At 42.3% G+C, this 16,721-nt stretch overlaps 3 protein-coding genes across 4 annotated transcripts; 1 reads left to right on the top strand and 2 right to left on the bottom strand.

Moving 5' to 3' along the window:
- Positions 1-1,653: 1,653 nt before the first annotated feature.
- Positions 1,654-3,286, bottom strand: LOC116921584 (segmentation protein even-skipped). The gene is made up of 2 exons (XM_032927938.2): positions 2,906-3,286; positions 1,654-2,835 (listed from the first exon to the last, which is right to left on the bottom strand). Exons 1-2 carry the CDS (start codon positions 3,147-3,149, stop codon positions 1,886-1,888), a joined length of 1,194 nt encoding a protein of 397 aa, XP_032783829.2. The 5' UTR covers positions 3,150-3,286; the 3' UTR covers positions 1,654-1,885.
- A 4,157-nt stretch (positions 3,287-7,443) lies between these two features.
- LOC116921595 (pyrroline-5-carboxylate reductase) lies at positions 7,444-9,320 on the top strand. Of its 2 annotated transcripts, none has more exons than XM_045172119.1 (9): positions 7,444-7,597; positions 7,670-7,828; positions 7,894-7,992; positions 8,057-8,208; positions 8,264-8,348; positions 8,408-8,547; positions 8,702-8,852; positions 8,938-8,998; positions 9,094-9,320. In XM_045172119.1, exons 2-9 carry the CDS (start codon positions 7,747-7,749, stop codon positions 9,158-9,160), a joined length of 837 nt encoding a protein of 278 aa, XP_045028054.1. In that variant the 5' UTR covers positions 7,444-7,597; positions 7,670-7,746; the 3' UTR covers positions 9,161-9,320. The 2 variants fall into 2 exon arrangements, with proteins under 2 accessions (XP_045028054.1, XP_032783840.2); XM_032927949.2 differs by having other exon boundaries at positions 7,477-7,597; positions 7,679-7,828.
- A 231-nt stretch (positions 9,321-9,551) lies between these two features.
- On the bottom strand, positions 9,552-16,692 carry LOC116921552 (Golgi-specific brefeldin A-resistance guanine nucleotide exchange factor 1). Its single transcript, XM_032927883.2, is given in 18 exon segments — positions 9,552-9,680; positions 9,742-9,861; positions 9,928-11,286; positions 11,356-11,640; positions 11,717-12,205; positions 12,266-12,343; positions 12,346-12,421; positions 12,487-12,625; positions 12,700-13,123; positions 13,222-14,256; positions 14,322-14,512; positions 14,588-15,440; positions 15,508-15,617; positions 15,683-15,791; positions 15,861-15,979; positions 16,048-16,146; positions 16,204-16,303; positions 16,461-16,692. Coding segments are annotated over 18 exon segments (5,775 nt in total). The 5' UTR covers positions 16,638-16,692; the 3' UTR covers positions 9,552-9,668.
- Between the last annotated feature and the right edge of the window lie 29 nt (positions 16,693-16,721).

Here is a 16,721-nt window from a genome sequence, read left to right as displayed (position 1 = left end):
TTAACACTGATGTAGAGAAGCACATGAAACAAGGATATAACTAGAGTCGTTAACGCACATAAGCGTTAATGGCTCTTTTAGCGAAGCAAAAACAAACGAACAAAAACAATTTAAAGAAAATTATTATGCTTTCCCCATTTGTTCTGAAATCAAAAACGAAACATAAAAGTTTAAGATGCTTCAGGTATTTAAAATGATATCCGTAATCGCTTGCAATTTAACTGATCCCCAATTTGTTTTGAATTGATTTTGAAACTTTTTTCAAATGATCGCGCTAAAAAAAAAATAAACGTCTCGGAAAGCAATTGCCAAAGTGCCATTTTTAGGCCAAAATTCGGCACAGGTTATATATGTATACCTACTGTATATATTCCTGTTTTTTGTTATTTTTTTTTGCTTTTATGATGGGCGCAGACAATTTGGCCGCGCCTTATTGCGCTGCCGCTGATTTATTTCGTTTTTTTTTAGAGAGAAAGTTTGTCCCTTCATTTTTTTTTGTGCGTGTCTTCTCGACCCTTGTTTTTTTTTTTGCAGACATTTATTTTTTTGCTCATATAAAAAGCTCTACTTAATTTTTTTTCGCTCTAGCGCAAAAGAACTGGGCGCGCGCGCCCCACCATTTTTATGAATTTATTTGGGTGTAAATGGGCTCTTTCCGTATCGCAAAAAAATAGCGTTATTTCCCCTAAACAAAACTTGAAATGGCTTTATGTTTTAGTAATATGGCCTATATATACGTGCAGATTTTTATTTTATTTTTTCAAAATGGCCAATGTGGCTTATTGGTCCCCCGCTATAATAGGCCCCCACTACCGAAAAGGTTTTGGTCTTCTTTGCTGAAACTTATGTGAAAATGGCCGTCAATATATACACGTGCAATACGGAAGAAAAAAGCTCCGCCAAAAGAAGTAAAAAAAAAAAAAAATGCTTTAGAGTTCAATCAAATTATATGATCCCATCTCTTTGGATGCGCACAGACAAATGAGAATCTAGGTCATCCATAAATACAGCCGAGAGTATAGACAATTCGTCATCATTGTTAAGATGGAGATGAGCTATACGTTTAATACTAGCCAATATGGCAAATCCATTTCTGATTATATAGAAAGATCCCGAAAGCCGTAAACCAAAAAGCTGCAAGCTATTTGATATATAAGATCGATATATAGAAACGAAGGATATCCATCAGCGCATTTTGATGTGAAATACAGAATAGACGTTTCATTATCTACGCCTATTCATCAATCGATGGCTACAAAATGTTCTTCATCAATTGATACGGCCTTTTTCGAAATGAAGTTGTCTTTCTTCTATCATCATCCCATTTTATTTCATATGACCTTATATCTGATGTGCACAACTGCGTACATCCCATCTAAAAATTTCGCTTGTTACAAGCCCCATAAAGTCCCCCCCTGTTTTCATTTATTACTATATAAGTATATAGCAATTAATGGCCAATCGTATATATAGAACATCTGCTTTACAAGCGATATTGGAGCAATACTTTGTTTTTTTAATGTGTTTACACTGTTTCGCATTTTGAACTTTGTGTTAAATAGGCCAACCTCAAAATTAAGAAGAAACTGCATTTTTTTTTTTGCACATTCTAATGTATTTGTTGTTGTTTTTTTTTCGGGTAAAATTATGTAGGACATTGAAACGACAAAATTATTTACAAATAATTCAACGGAATTGAGTAACACAAAAATTCAGCTCGGGGATGTAAAAACATGTGACACGCAGATTGAAAAACAAAAGATTCAAACGAGTATTAATTAAACTGAGGAACTTTGTGGGTGTGTAGCAGTAGTTAATATGTAGCGCATCAAAACAGCAGAGGAAAAAAGATTTTCAATAATCGACGCAGAAAATTAAAAGCGCTTTAAACTTTCTCAGTGGGCAAGTCGTGCAACTTGTACGGCTGGAACAGACGCGGTGGATTGGCAGGCGGAGAAGTTTGAGTAGCCGGCGGAGTGATTGGAGAGCTGACGGAACGATCCGAACGATCCGAACGATCGCAAGAAAAGCTGCTGTTGTGTCCGTTGCTGGCCAACTGGGCAGTCGTGCTGCTGCTGATCGAATTCGAGCTGTAGAGCGGAGAAACTGGAGACGGAGTTCGGCTAGCTCCGCTCAAAGCCGAAGGAGATGTCGGCAAACGAAGTTGAGGATGAGCCGGAGGAGTTGGCGGCATCTTCAACGACAGCGGGACGTTGTTAGCAGTGCTGCTGCTCGGACTTCCAGCGCTCGATGGGATAGCATACTGTCCAGTGGGCAAACGAAGAGAGCTGGGGCAAAGTGGCGATGAAGTGGCGCCTGGGAATCCGAAAACTGGGTGATGGGCAGTCGGTGGAGTGTGCGGATGGGGGCGCAGCGGCATAGCTCCATAAGGAGAGTATCGATTCATGCCGATAGATCCAGCAGCTGATTGATGTTGGGGCACTTGTCCGTAGCAAGCGGCCGGGTTCATCGGCATACCGGGCAGTGGGTAAGGATATCCAGCAGCCTGCAGCAGATATGCGGCGAACATGGGATCAGCGACGGGCCAGGCGAGCGACATACGTTGACGTTTGTCCTTCATGCGTCGGTTTTGGAACCAGACTTTGATGGTGGACTCTTGCAGGCCGAGTTGAGCGGCGAGTTCACAACGTCTAGGACGAGAGACGTAGTTCTCCTGGAGGAATTCTTTCTCCAGACGGGCCAATTGTTCGCGGCTGAAGGCCGTCCTGTAACGGCGCACAGCTGGGCCTTGACCCTGTTGATTGGCGTCAGATGATGATCCCATGTTGTTTGAATTCGAAGCTGAACCAGCGGCCATGTTATTCTGATGCGATTCTATATGAGCAAAAAGGATTGAGTTCCAAACGTTCTTTTGAAATGTTTCAAGTGAAGAGATGTGACTTACCAGTGACTTTGTCTTGACGAGGAACTGATGGTGATGTGCAAGAACCGTCTTGGTTGCTGGACAGTGAAACTGAATCATCCATGTCGAGCTCTTCATCGCTGACCGGAGTTGAATTCATCCGGGCGGCGGCAGCAGCGGCGGCAGCAGCGGCGGCCATCGCTTCGTGATGATGTTGGCTCAAATGATGAAAATTGGCAAAGTGATGGAGTTGATGTCCTTCCATGGGTCTGAATAAAGGCTGCATGATGATTTTCTTTTGTTTTTCTTCTTCTTCTCACTTAGGAAATTCACTAAAAGTTAGGAACGTTCCAAAAACTTGGACGATTGTGCGGAGAAGTGGACAGAGGAAGCAAAGACAACTGAGTGATGTTGAACGATGGCTCGAGCTGGGTCTTTTATACCCCCCGAAAACGGTCCACTCCACCTACCCGTGCGTTTCTTGCCAGTGGAAGGAAAGACTCCGCCTTCCGGATCTCAGTAGTCGATTGGTCCTGACGGCCACTAACAGGCCAATCACCAACTGCTTGGCTCCTCCTTTTTTCTCATGGAACAAACTGAGAAGGGAGAACCATTACGACCAGACGGTGGGACCTTTGACGGGGGCCCTATCGTCAACTTAAAGGATGAAATCATTCCGCATTTTTATTTATTTTCCCATTTTTTTTTTCTCTCCTTGTGTGTGTGTGTGTGTGTACATGTTGTCGGTTTGCGCGCTGCACGGTCTCTCTCCTCCTCTTTAGTTTTTACGACATGCGCGGCGGCAGCAGCGGCAGCAATGACATCTTATTGGGGGAAACAGAGTTGCCTGTATATAGTTTGATTGCTTCTTTTCTTTTTCTCGTTCCCATCGTATGAAACTGAGAGAAAACACCAAAAAAAAAAATGGCCAGTTGAAGAAGACCGTGCCCTACCGAATTAGAGCTGGAAAATATGAACCGTTCACTGAGCTCTCACGAATTCTTCAATAAAAGCGCTTCTGGTTATTGTTGCCGATAGAGCCTCTATCACGGATATCAACCATATGGAAGGCAGCAGTTGAAGATATTGTCGTGTATCGGTGGGAACTTTCTTTTTATCTTTCTTCGGGTGTACACAGAAGTTGCTACCGATCGACACGAAAACGTTGTCGCATGATGCAGAGACGTTATAGAATGCGACGATGTTATTAGATCGCTTTCGAAAAATGATGTACCGTTGGAAATTCGGATTTACATCGGCAATGAATTTAGGACAAGATCGATTGACGTATATTTCAGTCCAAAAGAGAAACTTTAGAATGGCTAATGCAAACAAATGTATGATAATTGCATCAGAACCTTATAAGGATATCGTCCTTTTTCATGTCGCCTTCAAAATACGTAGAAATATAATATCGACACGTTGAAAATCAAAAGTCATCATTGATTTATTCCGTGCTGCGTTCATCCAATCTACACAGAAAGAGCCCATCCATATTAACTAACGTACGTATACAGCGAAGGTATAAATTTAAATGTTGAAAAAAAAACAAAATGTAAATACAGGAAGAGACAAAATGACGCAACGTTTGTACTATACATGATGATTAATGCCCAACGGCTCTTGACTGTACATGTATGCAAATTGAGCGTAACGTGGTGAGCTCTCTGGACGCAATTCCGTTGTCGGGGAAACGCACCGTGTGTTAGACAGGTGCTAAGTGTTCTCCGTCATCTCGTTACATCTATATATTCGTATAGAACGAAAGGCGGCAAAAATTCACAGTGAAAGACCAAAAGGATGTATAGATGCTGGTATGGGGTTGATGTGGCGACAGGTCGCTAATGAGACAAACCAATAAGAGAAAGAAAAAAATGGCAGTAGGACATCAGCGCCGACAGTTGACACATCACAGCCCCGGACATGTATATAAGAAGAAAACGTTTTTAAAACAAACACAGGGCGGCGGCGTTCATCACATTCTGTAGATGAGCACAGAGGAGCCAAGACAAAAGTTCTTTTCGATTTCTTGTGTGATGTTGTTTTATTATCCAGCAGGTTCGAAGAGGTGAGCACACACATCATCGGACGTCTCAAAGGACGGACTACCAAAAGAATAACAAAATATATAGATACCGAGACTGTCAGTCTTTTATATTTCTTGCCGCGTATATATATAGCGACGTGCGAAACGTGACTGGCCAGGAAAAATCAAGAAATACTAATAACCACACCTGTATGCTATTTATCTCTCTCTCTCTCTTTTTTTCTTTCCACTTTTTTGCCCTCACACATTATTATTATTTCATGTATGTAGATTGTGTATATGAAAAGGGGGGTCTAGACAGTCATTTCCCGTTAATTTTCTATCATGGGAATGTATTATTTCTTTTAAAAAACAATGGCCGAAAATGATTGGATTTCTCACAAGTGTGACGTCGTGTGAAAAAAAGAAGTTTCCAACGTTAGACTGAACTGCCCAGAAGCAATTGACTTTTACAGATTCTCTTTATGAAGCAAAGGAAATCGTGACGATCTTATATATGTATAGACTATACTATATAATATGAGACAGGGTCATATTGTATAGTATATGATAAAAAATCATATTTCCCGCGCCTATACGTTTTTTGGCGCGATGGCAACCAAGAAGGAAAACGGATTCGATGATAATGTTCGACTGGGGGGAAGCTGCCGACAAGAAGAGGATCAGTGGCTCGATTGCTGCTGGAACGCTATAGTTTCTTAACCGAAGGGCGGCATTCGTGTGTAGACGGTCACACATACGAACACAAAAAAATGAGGAGACGAAAATCCATCTATAAACACAGTACAATATAGAGAGGCTCAACTTATAATAGCCTCCGTTTGGGAAAACACAGTTACCAACAAAAAAAGAAGAAGAGAGTCCGGTCCGTGTGTATATATATGGGGCCCTATATACTTGCGATGGGGGCTATACTATTTAAGAGTTTCGAAACGTTTGAGAACTGTGACCAACGGACAAGACCAATGTATACGGTCAATATTGTCGTCTGCCCGTTCGATATGGTGCCCACTGTTTTGGGGGCAGAAATATTAAAGAGGGGCCTGGGAAAAAGAAAAGGACAACTCCATCGCCAACTAGCCGACACAAGAGCTAACCTCCCCCCTATCATATAAAAATTGTACACGGGTGCTATTCGTCTATTAAAAACGGAATAAAAATTTAAAAACCGGCTGGACGATATGGATATACCGTTTAAAAAAAAAAAAAAAGGGAGAAGGCACTACTCTACTAGTTTTTTATGATTATTATATTTCAAAAAGATCTTTTTGGCCATCGTCGTCAAGAGCATCATAGCGTCTATTCTGACTTGTTCACCCGCTTTTTTTGTTTTGTCGGCATTTTAAGCAAGAAGCAGCAAACTTCTTTTTTTCTTAAGTCGGCACTAAGTATCGCCGTTTACAGATGAAAAAGGGAAGCCGAGCGAAGAGAGAGAGAGAGAGACGTTTTCCGTGAAGTGGTACGGCGCGCGGCACTTGTGCAGATGAACATTTTTGTGTGTGGGACCCAGCAGAAGCCTAAAGGGCTCATTATTAGACGGGAGAAAGAGAATTGGGACATGCGACAGCCTCTGTTTTCATACAGAAACACAGCGGCTAGAGAAATCAAATGTAATTCCCATGTTGGAATGAGCTAATCCTTGACCCCCCCTTTTTTTTTGGTTTACCATTTATTTCGGTAATTTTATAGAGATCCTGCATCGCCATGGGACAATCCACCTTCCAGTTAGTTAAGGCACCATCCAATTGGGATTTGTAATTTACGTGTTCAATGTATTCAAATTCAAAGAGGGTTGCGCTAAAAGCACTTTGATTCTGTTTTATTTGAAAATCTGTTGAATTCAAGGGAAAACTAATGTTTTATTCGGAATCAGCGTTTAATTCGACTTTGTTTTTCACGAAAAAGTTGGGCTAAAAAACTAAGCCCGACTTTTTCTATTTTCAAAAACTTTGATATAGCTATAAAATTACATGATTTACATTTGAAATTCAACGAGAATGTTAAAAAAATCAAGTTCGATTTGACTTGAGGTTTATAGTCTATGAGTTATTTGGTTACACAAGTCAAAGTGGTTACACTTAAACCACTTTGATTACGTTTGATAAAAAAACCGCTTAATTGACGGGGAAACTAATATCGTATTCGGAATCAGCGTTCGATTTTGATCACGACAGGTGAGTTTCATCGATTTCTAAGAGATGTCATTTTTTGCGGATTTTGACAAAAGTGGGAAGGCTATACCCTTCCCACTTTTTCATTTTTCACTAAATTCTAGGTATAGTAGAAAATACATGATTTAGAATCAAAATTTAACGAGAATCGCGAAAATCGGTTTTGTTTTTACGAGAAACCTATAGTTTTTGAGTTATTTGAATTCAAAGTTGTTATACTAAAACCGTTTTGATTCCGTTTTCATGGGGGTTGTTTATTTAAAAAAAGTGGGTAAATCATGTCGTTCCCCACTCTATTATTTGCGTATTCGGCTTTTGATTAACAGCCCTGATCGCCGCCTTAAAAGCCTTTCTCTTGTGTTAAGAAGAAATTAATTTCTCTTCGTTAATAATGACGCCATCTACTGATTCATTATTTACTTTGTAGACGTTTAGACCGACACTCAAACGTATGTTATCTTTCCGAATCTCTAGAGTAAAATTTCTTTGAAAAAATTTGCAAGTTTCAGTCGTTAGGTTCGTTTAACCATCGTTAGACATTATCGTTTTCATTGTATTGATGACGTTTCTTTTCGCTTACATCGCTAGTATAAATAGTTCACTTTGCAACCGTCATCCCACATAACGTTCAGTCTGCATTATACATTCACCAAGAACTATCAACAATGGACTTGTCATCAGCTAAAGTCGGATTCGTTGGAGCCGGTAACATGGCCCAAGCCCTTGCAAAAGGGATGATTTCGGCCGGTAATTATTTCTATTTAAACTGCAAAGACCACATTAGATATTTTATTTTTGTAATGACTATATAGGTCTTCTGAAGGCCAATCAGATTACAGCCAGTGCTCCAGATGATGGTTCACTGGATATTTGGAAGACGTGGGGATGCAGTACCCTTGTCAATGACAATAGTAATACTAGATTCCCAACCATCTTCTTCCTTATTTTATATAATAATTTTCATTCAATTCACAGCCTCCATCTTTAAGGAAAGCAATATTGTTGTGCTTGCTGTCAAGCCAAACTTATTCACTCACGTTGTTAGGGATTTGAAGGAATGCAATGGACCAGAAAATCAGTTAGCTTTATCTGTGATGAGTGGGATCACTATTGAAGAACTTGAAAAGGTAATACAGCATTACTGGCCAATTGAAACTTTCATCTTATGTTTGATGCATACAGGGCCTTTTTCCAAAAGTGCCCAATCTAAAAGCCATAATTCGTGTGATGCCCAATACTCCTGCTTTGGTGGGTGCTGGTTGTGCAGGTATTCATTTCAATCAACATTATTGAACATCATACTATCAAATTCTTTCATATATTCAGTGTATTGCCTCAATGAGCATGCATCCTCAAAGCATGCTGATGTAACCATCAAAATCTTAGAAAGTGTGGGAATTTGTTACCAGGTGCCTGAGCGTCACATGAACGCTTATACTGGATTGTGCGGGAGCGCGCCAGCATATGTAAGTGAACAGTAATGCCCCCTTTATTTATTTTTTAAAGAAAGAAATGCAGCATAGTAACCTATAAAGCAACCGCCATCGTTAAGATTCTCATCAGACTCGATTTAAAAGAAGCCCGCTCGTTTTAATTGTTTTCCCGTCTCGACATGATTAGGTCTATATGGCGATTGAGGCCCTCTCCGACGGAGCCGTAAAAATGGGAATCCCTCGACAATGCGCTACCCAATGTGCCGCTCAAACGGTTTATGGAGCGGCCAAAATGGTTCTCGATACCAAGCGTCATCCTGGATCGTTGAGAGATGACGGTACCTACATTAAGAAACAAAAATGCTTCATGGTTTTCTAAAATTTTCCCTTTTTCTTTTCCCAATAAAATGATGTATGGAAAAGTGTGCTCGCCTGGAGGGACTACTATTGCTGGCGTCCATGCCCTTGAAAAGGCAGGATTCAGGTACGTCGAGACACGGATCTTCTTAATGCGCTTATCTAAAGATACCAAATTATTTCGTCTATACTGATCTTGTTCTTCCTCGAATCCATGTCTAGGGGCGCACTGATCGATGCCGTCGAGGCGGGCACCAAACGGGCTGAAGAACAAAGCGTTCACAAATAGAAAAGGATCCATGATCGCTGTCGCTTCCACCACTCATTGCGATTGTTAAACACTCAAAATGATTATTATTTGTTATGCAACATGCAAAAATCAAAACATATTTTCTGTTTTCGTTTGATGAAATTTATTACAGAAACAATAAATGCGTTTACAAATTTAAGTATATTTAATAAACACGATTTTTTTTACTTGAGTTTAAAAATTTTTTTCCATTAAAGTAATTCATATGGGAAACATCTCTATAGTATCATTAAATGATGTAAAGATTTTGCTCTGCACGATACATCGTTGGCATCCAAATCAATGATACAAACAGCAGGATTCTGCCTTTCGGGGCATAAGTTACCAAGCCTGCATGACACGATGAGCACACAAAAACTTGAAAATTTTAAAAGGACAATATTTGTTTTCTTTATTATTACAAGTACAAATAATCGGAAACTTCCAACTAGATTCTAATTTGATAAAAAATATATCCTCGAAAAATATTTAACGGACGATTTTGCCATTACTTATCCTCCTGCATAAAAACAGAAAGTTTTCACACTATTTAAAAATTAAATTTTAATTACGCTTCTCACCTGAGTGTTGACGGGAGATAAAACAGATACTTCTGAAGTCAGCGACGGGTCGTTGACTTCAGGGACTAAAATCAGCGGCAACAGATTTGCGTCTGATTGTGGCTCCTCTTGCATAATATCCTACAATAATTCGTTTCAAAATGGATTACAATCTCCAATCAAATAAAAATTCAATCTAAAGTATACCGGATTCTGTTGCTCTGTAATATCAGATGCTTCTACTTCCACTGCTGGGACTGCCGTGCTAAACACAGGCAACGGGACAACAGGTATGGCTGATCCATCTTCTGGTATGAGAGAAATTGGCAGGATGGGTGTCTGACGAATTCCCAAATGATTGATTGGCTCGTCTTCAATAATACTGGACGAGTCGCTGATTGCCTGGTTGTCGTCAGCTGGACCGGGCGTAAGATCGTGGAAAAACAATGCCGCCGCATCACTAGGATCTGGAACATTCCACACGGAAAACATGGATTGTGGGACAAAGTTCAGAGGAGATTTGCTTTCTTCAGAAACTTCCGTGGAATTCGTATTATCTTCAACTGCCAACACTTCCGGCCCTGCTGGAACGTCGGCGGATACATCGGTGGAGGAAACAGTAGCCTCTTCCAATTCTGATGGATTCTCTTGACTTGGCGGTTCAGGATTAGAAGCTACGGATTCCAAAGAAAGTGGTCCCTCTGCCAATTCTGGTGACTCCACTTCATTTGGAACCACCGTTAAAGAGAAATCTTCCGAAAGAGGTGCTGCCGGAACGCGTGCGATTGGAGTCTTTGAACGTGTGATTTCTTGGCGTAGACCCGGAAGGAACACATCAATGCGATCGCAAGTCATGTTCCATAGCTGCGTTTTCAAATGAAGCGCCTGAGGTGATGTTGTGTCCGATGTCTTAATGGGCGTTTGATCGAGTTCGTCTGCATTCGATCCGAAAACGCCGGCAGTCTCCATGACCAACAGCAAATTCTTCATCATTTCAGGTACGGCTTCGGCCAGCAAATCATTATTTTCAACGTGCATGTACTTGTCCATAAAATCAAGCAGCGTCAGCCAGAGCGCAGTGAACGTAGGCAGTTGCAAGAGTGGCCCCAGGTGCTGGAGAAATACTTTGGAAAGAAGAGTGGCAGCTCGGATGCGTGTTTCCTCCCAGCTGGAATGATCGGCTTGCCTGTGAGCCCGAACCGTGGCTATAGACCGTTGTGGTTCAAGCAGCTTGGCCAGCAACGGGAAAAGTACTGTGTTGAAGCATGACTCCCATTCGCTGGCAGTCAAATTTTGCAAGTCATGGACAAGTAGAGAGCGCTGTAGGTATGTGATGGCTGTTGTTCGGACCTGTTTACGAGAATCGCAACAAAGACGAGCGATGCCTTGAAGTAAGGGACACCAGCCACGAATCCATAACGATGGACTCAGCTGGAAATTGCTGGGCGCATCTTTCTCCTCGTTCACATGTGTTTCCGTATCCGCGCTTTCTGTGGCCCACCACCGGTATATTTGAGCTGCTCTGGTGTGTAGTGTATGCATCAAATCCAGCAACTGAACAGGAACCTGGAATGATCACGTTTTTATGTTGAAGAAAATTAGAATTTTGATCGGAAATTACAATTATAATTTAACCTGGTGATAATTGGCCGGCAGTTCTTGAATTTCGTTGTGTTCTGTTGAATGATCGTTCGCGTGAAATGACTTGGAGCGTCGGAAATTGTCTTGTGAAGACGGGTGACCACTGGGATTCGATTGAGGTCGATTGATAGTCATTCCAACGTTCAGACTGGCTTCAACAAAGGTGCGGATGCACTGTACTGCACATTCAAAATTTTCTGGCGTTATATGAGCCACATCTCGAATGAGGAAAGTCAAACTTTCGCAGGATTTGACAAAAGCCAATGGATCATGGGCCAACTGCAATTAATAAACCAACATCAAAGTCATCCACGGAACAACACATTTTTTAAATTATAACTACTCAGTAGCTTACCAATTTGCGGTCATGAACGATATTGTATTCTCGTCCAGGAGCCTGTTTTCCTTTTAAATGCTCAATTTCTCCCTGACGACCGACAAAAATCCAACCTCCTCCGCCGGCTGGAACATTAAGCTCTGGACTGGATCCATGAACACCTGAAGCTCCAGGAGCTGAAGCCGATCGATTGACTCGATTCTCGTACAACTCAGAATCAGAAGTGTAGCCACGATCGATGGATCCAGACACATCACTCGCCGCTGGAAGTTCGGTCACATCCGTGTCAGAACTAGCAACGCTGACGGCAGGCTCTGTAATTGCTTCCATCGAGACCGATGGAGCCAATTCGCCTCTATGGACGGATGGCGGCTGGGCACCTGCTCCGACGCATTCCAACAAGGTGAACAGAACACGCCAGTCACCTGTCGTGTGGACGTTGGCAGCTCCAGTTTTAAGCAATTCGTGTAAACCATAAGAGACTTGACGAGATACTCGCGATAAAACCTATTAAAGACTTCAGTTAGACCTCCGTTCTACTTGTTGCTTTACATTTGACTTTCACACCTGCGGTTTGAGCATTAATAGCATTCTTAGGGACTGAAGTACAATGGGTGCCACATCTTCGCGTCGCATTAATCGTGCCCAGTTAGCAAGAGGAGAGCGACAATGGATCGTTCTAAAATGAAGATTCTATCAGATGCCGCTGCTCCCATCACTAAGCTGTGTTTCTCAAATGAAATCCATAAATAAAAAGATCTAATCAATGTGCGAATGAATTGCAATACCCGTAAATGTGATCGCGAACAGGATTCCAAATACAGGTGACACGATCGCGATTCTGGACAGTGATGCGGATAATCAGTTCGAGAACAAAGATGACACCAAATTCGTCGATATTGGATACGTCATTCGAAGCAATCAACACTGCGATTTAGGTGAAAACAATCAAGAGAATTAAAGGAAATTCTTTTTTTAGACATGGAAAAGAAATTGACTACCTTTGACAAAATCTTGCAAAGCATTGGTTTGTAGAAATTTGGAATCGGAAATTAGTTGTTCGATGTTGCACTCTAGGGCACAGGCTTTAGCCCTATTCATAGATTCCTGCTCTTCGGCAGAACCAGCCCTTCCGCTGGAAGATCCCTCAGAGAGAGCGATGTAAGAATAGATGGAACTGAAAAGTCCCGATGTCTCCGATCGAAGTGGAATGTCTGCGCCCAGGAGCTTGACCTTCGTATGAGGATCAAATGGATCCTCGGCTTCGACGAGCTCATCAGGTAGCACGCGCATCCGATAAAACTGCATAATACATTCGACCAGAGGCTTCCAACCCTCTCGTAGAATATCGCCATGACGTTGCACTAACTGGAATACTGTGGATGTGGCCACCTGGGCTTTGCGGTTCTGGCCGAAAGCGACAGCCTTTGGAAAGACACACACACACACACACAAAGAAATCAATGTTGGTTAATCATATTCTATAACAACGGATCTTTTCCTTTCTTTGAACTATTATTCACCTGGATGGGTGGGTTGTCGCCACTAGGGAGCAGACAAGAGAACTTGATCATCGTCTGGACAATGTGATCAAAGACATCGGTGCGACTAAAGTGAGCCGCCACTGTAGACAATTTCCTAATGGCTTGCAAAACCCATTCGACGATGCCGCTGCCTTCAGGCTGGGCTTTGTCCAACAGACAGCTTAGAGCCGCCATTGTCGGTGACCAAGACAAGGCGAACAGATCGCGATCAAATATTCCGCTGGGAGCGTGAATATAGCGTCCGTCTTTAGTGGCCCCGCGCCGCAGCAACACTTTCCACAGGTAGTTGTCCTTGACCAATCCCGTTTGCTCAGCCGGCATGACAATCTCTTCGCTGCGAATCGCTTGATAAATTTCTTCCAGCATCGAAGACTCGAAATCTTGACCGCCATTGACTTTCGTCAAGTTACGCTTGAACTCGTCTACTGTCATCGGGATGTTCTGTCTCTTGACATTGGTATTATGCTGGTCTACGTTGAGCATGATGACGGCATAGGCAAGCGTGAAAGCTGCGTCAGCGTTGAAGAATGGAGCGTCGTTACATTTGAACCAATGGTCAGCAAACTGTTCCATCAACAGGGAAATCAATGGCGCCTCGCCGGGAAGACGGAACGTTTCCAGGTAATATCTCAAGGCCTCATCGATACGGATGCCGTGGAAATCGAAAGAGTGAACGAATGCTTCGAGCACGTTCAAATTTTTTCGGTTGCTGATGTACTCTCCAATCATCTTTTTGTCCAGTCGTGAGCATTCGCGAAGAAGGACGGCTACCTGAGTCGGATCTAACGGGTCCGACAAGAGCCCGTTTTCCTGGAGAAATTGAATTCCTTTGGCGGGTTTGCTGTTGAAATGCTCGGCACCTGCTATCAACAGCTTCTTTTTATGGCGGATGGAGGAGAGGTGCTCCTCCGAGGGCACGTCTGCGGATAGTTCAACTAAACGACTTTTACGAGCGGCTGGCGGCATTCGAGAAGACGACTGGTGTTCCAACAGCCCGTTACCTTTGCCATTCCTCTGTCATTCGAGTCCGATAATGAGCTGAAGAGCTGCAAATATGAACACTTATAGACTATCCTTACCTGAGTGAGGCAATGAGCCTCAATCGAGTCGACGACAATAAGCAGGGCTTCCAGGGAGAGTAGATGAATGGTATAAATTCCACCAGTCGCCAACGGAGAGACATTTTTCGAAAGATGCTTGATGAGCTCCTGGAACAGATCGGATGTATGGCAATCACAATCATAGTTCAAATAGAGCTCCGTCACCAAACCTAGTAAATTTGAATGATTGTTTAAAAAAAAAAGGCAATCTTAAACAAAAGACAGTCGATCAGTATCAGGTTTACCTGGAGTACGGCAAAGTTGCGCAATGGCTTCGAGTGCGACTAAACGCCGCTCATAGGCTACCTTTGGTGATTCGTGAGCAACAATTTCCATTAGTTTCAGTAGATAAGTTTCCAACTGGAATTTAAGTCGCGTCCGTGCTGATTCGAAAAGCAAGAAACACAGGCGACAAGCGGCCGCCACGACCGATAACCGATCAGAGTTCAGTAGCGAAAAAAGAGACCGACATGTTTCGTCTTGGATTAGAGTCTGCAATGACGGCACGGCGGCAATCACGTCCGCTGCAGTCTCCACGGCTATGGTCAGCAATCGCAGTCCAACATGAATCATGGCTTCGCTGTTCTGTCGCTCCAAAGGGTTGATTAGGCTCACTAAAAAGCGTAGCAACTCTCGAACGCAGGGTAATCCATAGGGAACATGACTGCGACCTCCAGATTCCTCACTTGTAGGCTCGGATGAAATAAAACGGACACCCTGTGCATTGACATAGTCTTGGGCCGCAGTGTCGATCGTCTGAAAAGGTGTTTCTTCCTGGGCCATTGAGACTGTAACGACGGGTGTCTCCACCTCCACCGATGTGGAATGATCAACTGACTGGCAAATTGTCGGCGTTTCGACTGTTGACTCCGAGTCGGCTATTGTGTTTTCCTCCGTCGGATTAAGCACCGGAAAAGATTCGGTGCTTTCTTTGGTAGTGGGTGTTTCGACGCATGGGCTTACCGGCGCTTCAACTGCTTGTCCACTTTTGGACGTTCCGTTGGTGTTGACAGCTAATGTTTTTGGTCTCGGTTTCGGTGATCGAGATTTCTTTTTATTTCTGGATGGGTCATAGGCCGCGGTTCTCATTTTCAGCTTCTAAATTCAACAGTTAACATAAAACGTGAAGCCTCTGTAATTGCCAAGAACATCAATCGGGTTCTACCTTATAATTCACCGATCCTTTGATTTCTTGAAGAGGGAACTGTGGCACTCGTTCGTACAACAGACGTACCATTTCGCTTAAAGAATGTTCAGCGGATTTTCTAAGGAGTTCTAAACATAAAGCAACAAGTTTTAATAGAAGGAAACATCAACATTTCACAGCGTAACTTTCGCACCACTCAGCCGGGTTTCGAAACAGATTCGGAAACAGCTCTGCATAATTTCGCAAACACTTTCGTTAGAAAGAAGAATCCCAGCAGGGTGAAGAATTAGCATCCTCAATACCTATACAAAATATGATTTTAAACTACAGGAATGATTATATGATAGCGACGCGGCTAACTGATGCCTTACATGTAAAATCTTCATTAGAACAACTTCATCACTTCCACTGTCGGTTCCAACAAATCTAGCATGAGTCACGGCATCTGCCAAACTTTCCACAACAATTGCTGCTGACTCATGGGTTGGATCTGAATAGAGTGATAAATAAAAGATATAAGGAAATTATGTTCAATAGCAGCTACAAAAGAAACAATACCAATCAGCCCATAGGAAAGAAATTTAAAGACTGCAGACAAAGCCAGCTCAGTGACGGGACCAGATGTATCCTCTGATCGAATCACCTCAAGAAATGGACCTGTAATCATTTTCAATTGGTTTCACATTATCCACACATGGCACTTGTAAATACTACCAAGCACTGCAAGCAAGTCTAACTCAGCTAGAGATGACACTTGGTTAAGTTGTTCTTTTAGTTGATTCAGATTTTTAATCAAAACATCCTGTTCCTCCTCCTGTTTACAAGAAAATACCATTTTAGAAGTAACCAACATGTTCCAATTGAAAAATAGCCAAATATCAGAAAGAAACAAAAGAAAATCAATGGCTTGTTAGACCAGCAAGTAGGGCACTATTTTCCTGTTACAAATTCTATAACAATTTATGCTGTACCTGATAAATTTGAGATGACCATTTGAATGGTCTTCTCATTGAATTAAGAAGGATAGATAGTTCTCCTTGGATTACATAGAAACCATTAGAGGACAAATCTTCCACTATAATTTGTGCCATTTCGGCGTTGGAATCAATATTTTCTTGTGCACAGCGCTGTTTCCGATGTTCACGCATACTAACACGAAATTATTTTTTCGCCCGGCCACATCACTCTTTAACAGCTGATTCATGAGGTAGCTGCTAAACAGTAGGTAGACC

The sequence above is a fragment of the Daphnia magna genome, linkage group LG4 (genome assembly GCF_020631705.1).
Source record: "Daphnia magna isolate NIES linkage group LG4, ASM2063170v1.1, whole genome shotgun sequence".
Classification (NCBI taxonomy): Eukaryota; Metazoa; Arthropoda; class Branchiopoda; order Diplostraca; family Daphniidae; genus Daphnia; species Daphnia magna.
The sequence above is the reverse complement of the archived record's forward strand: the minus strand, read 5'-3'. Positions and strand labels throughout refer to the sequence as shown.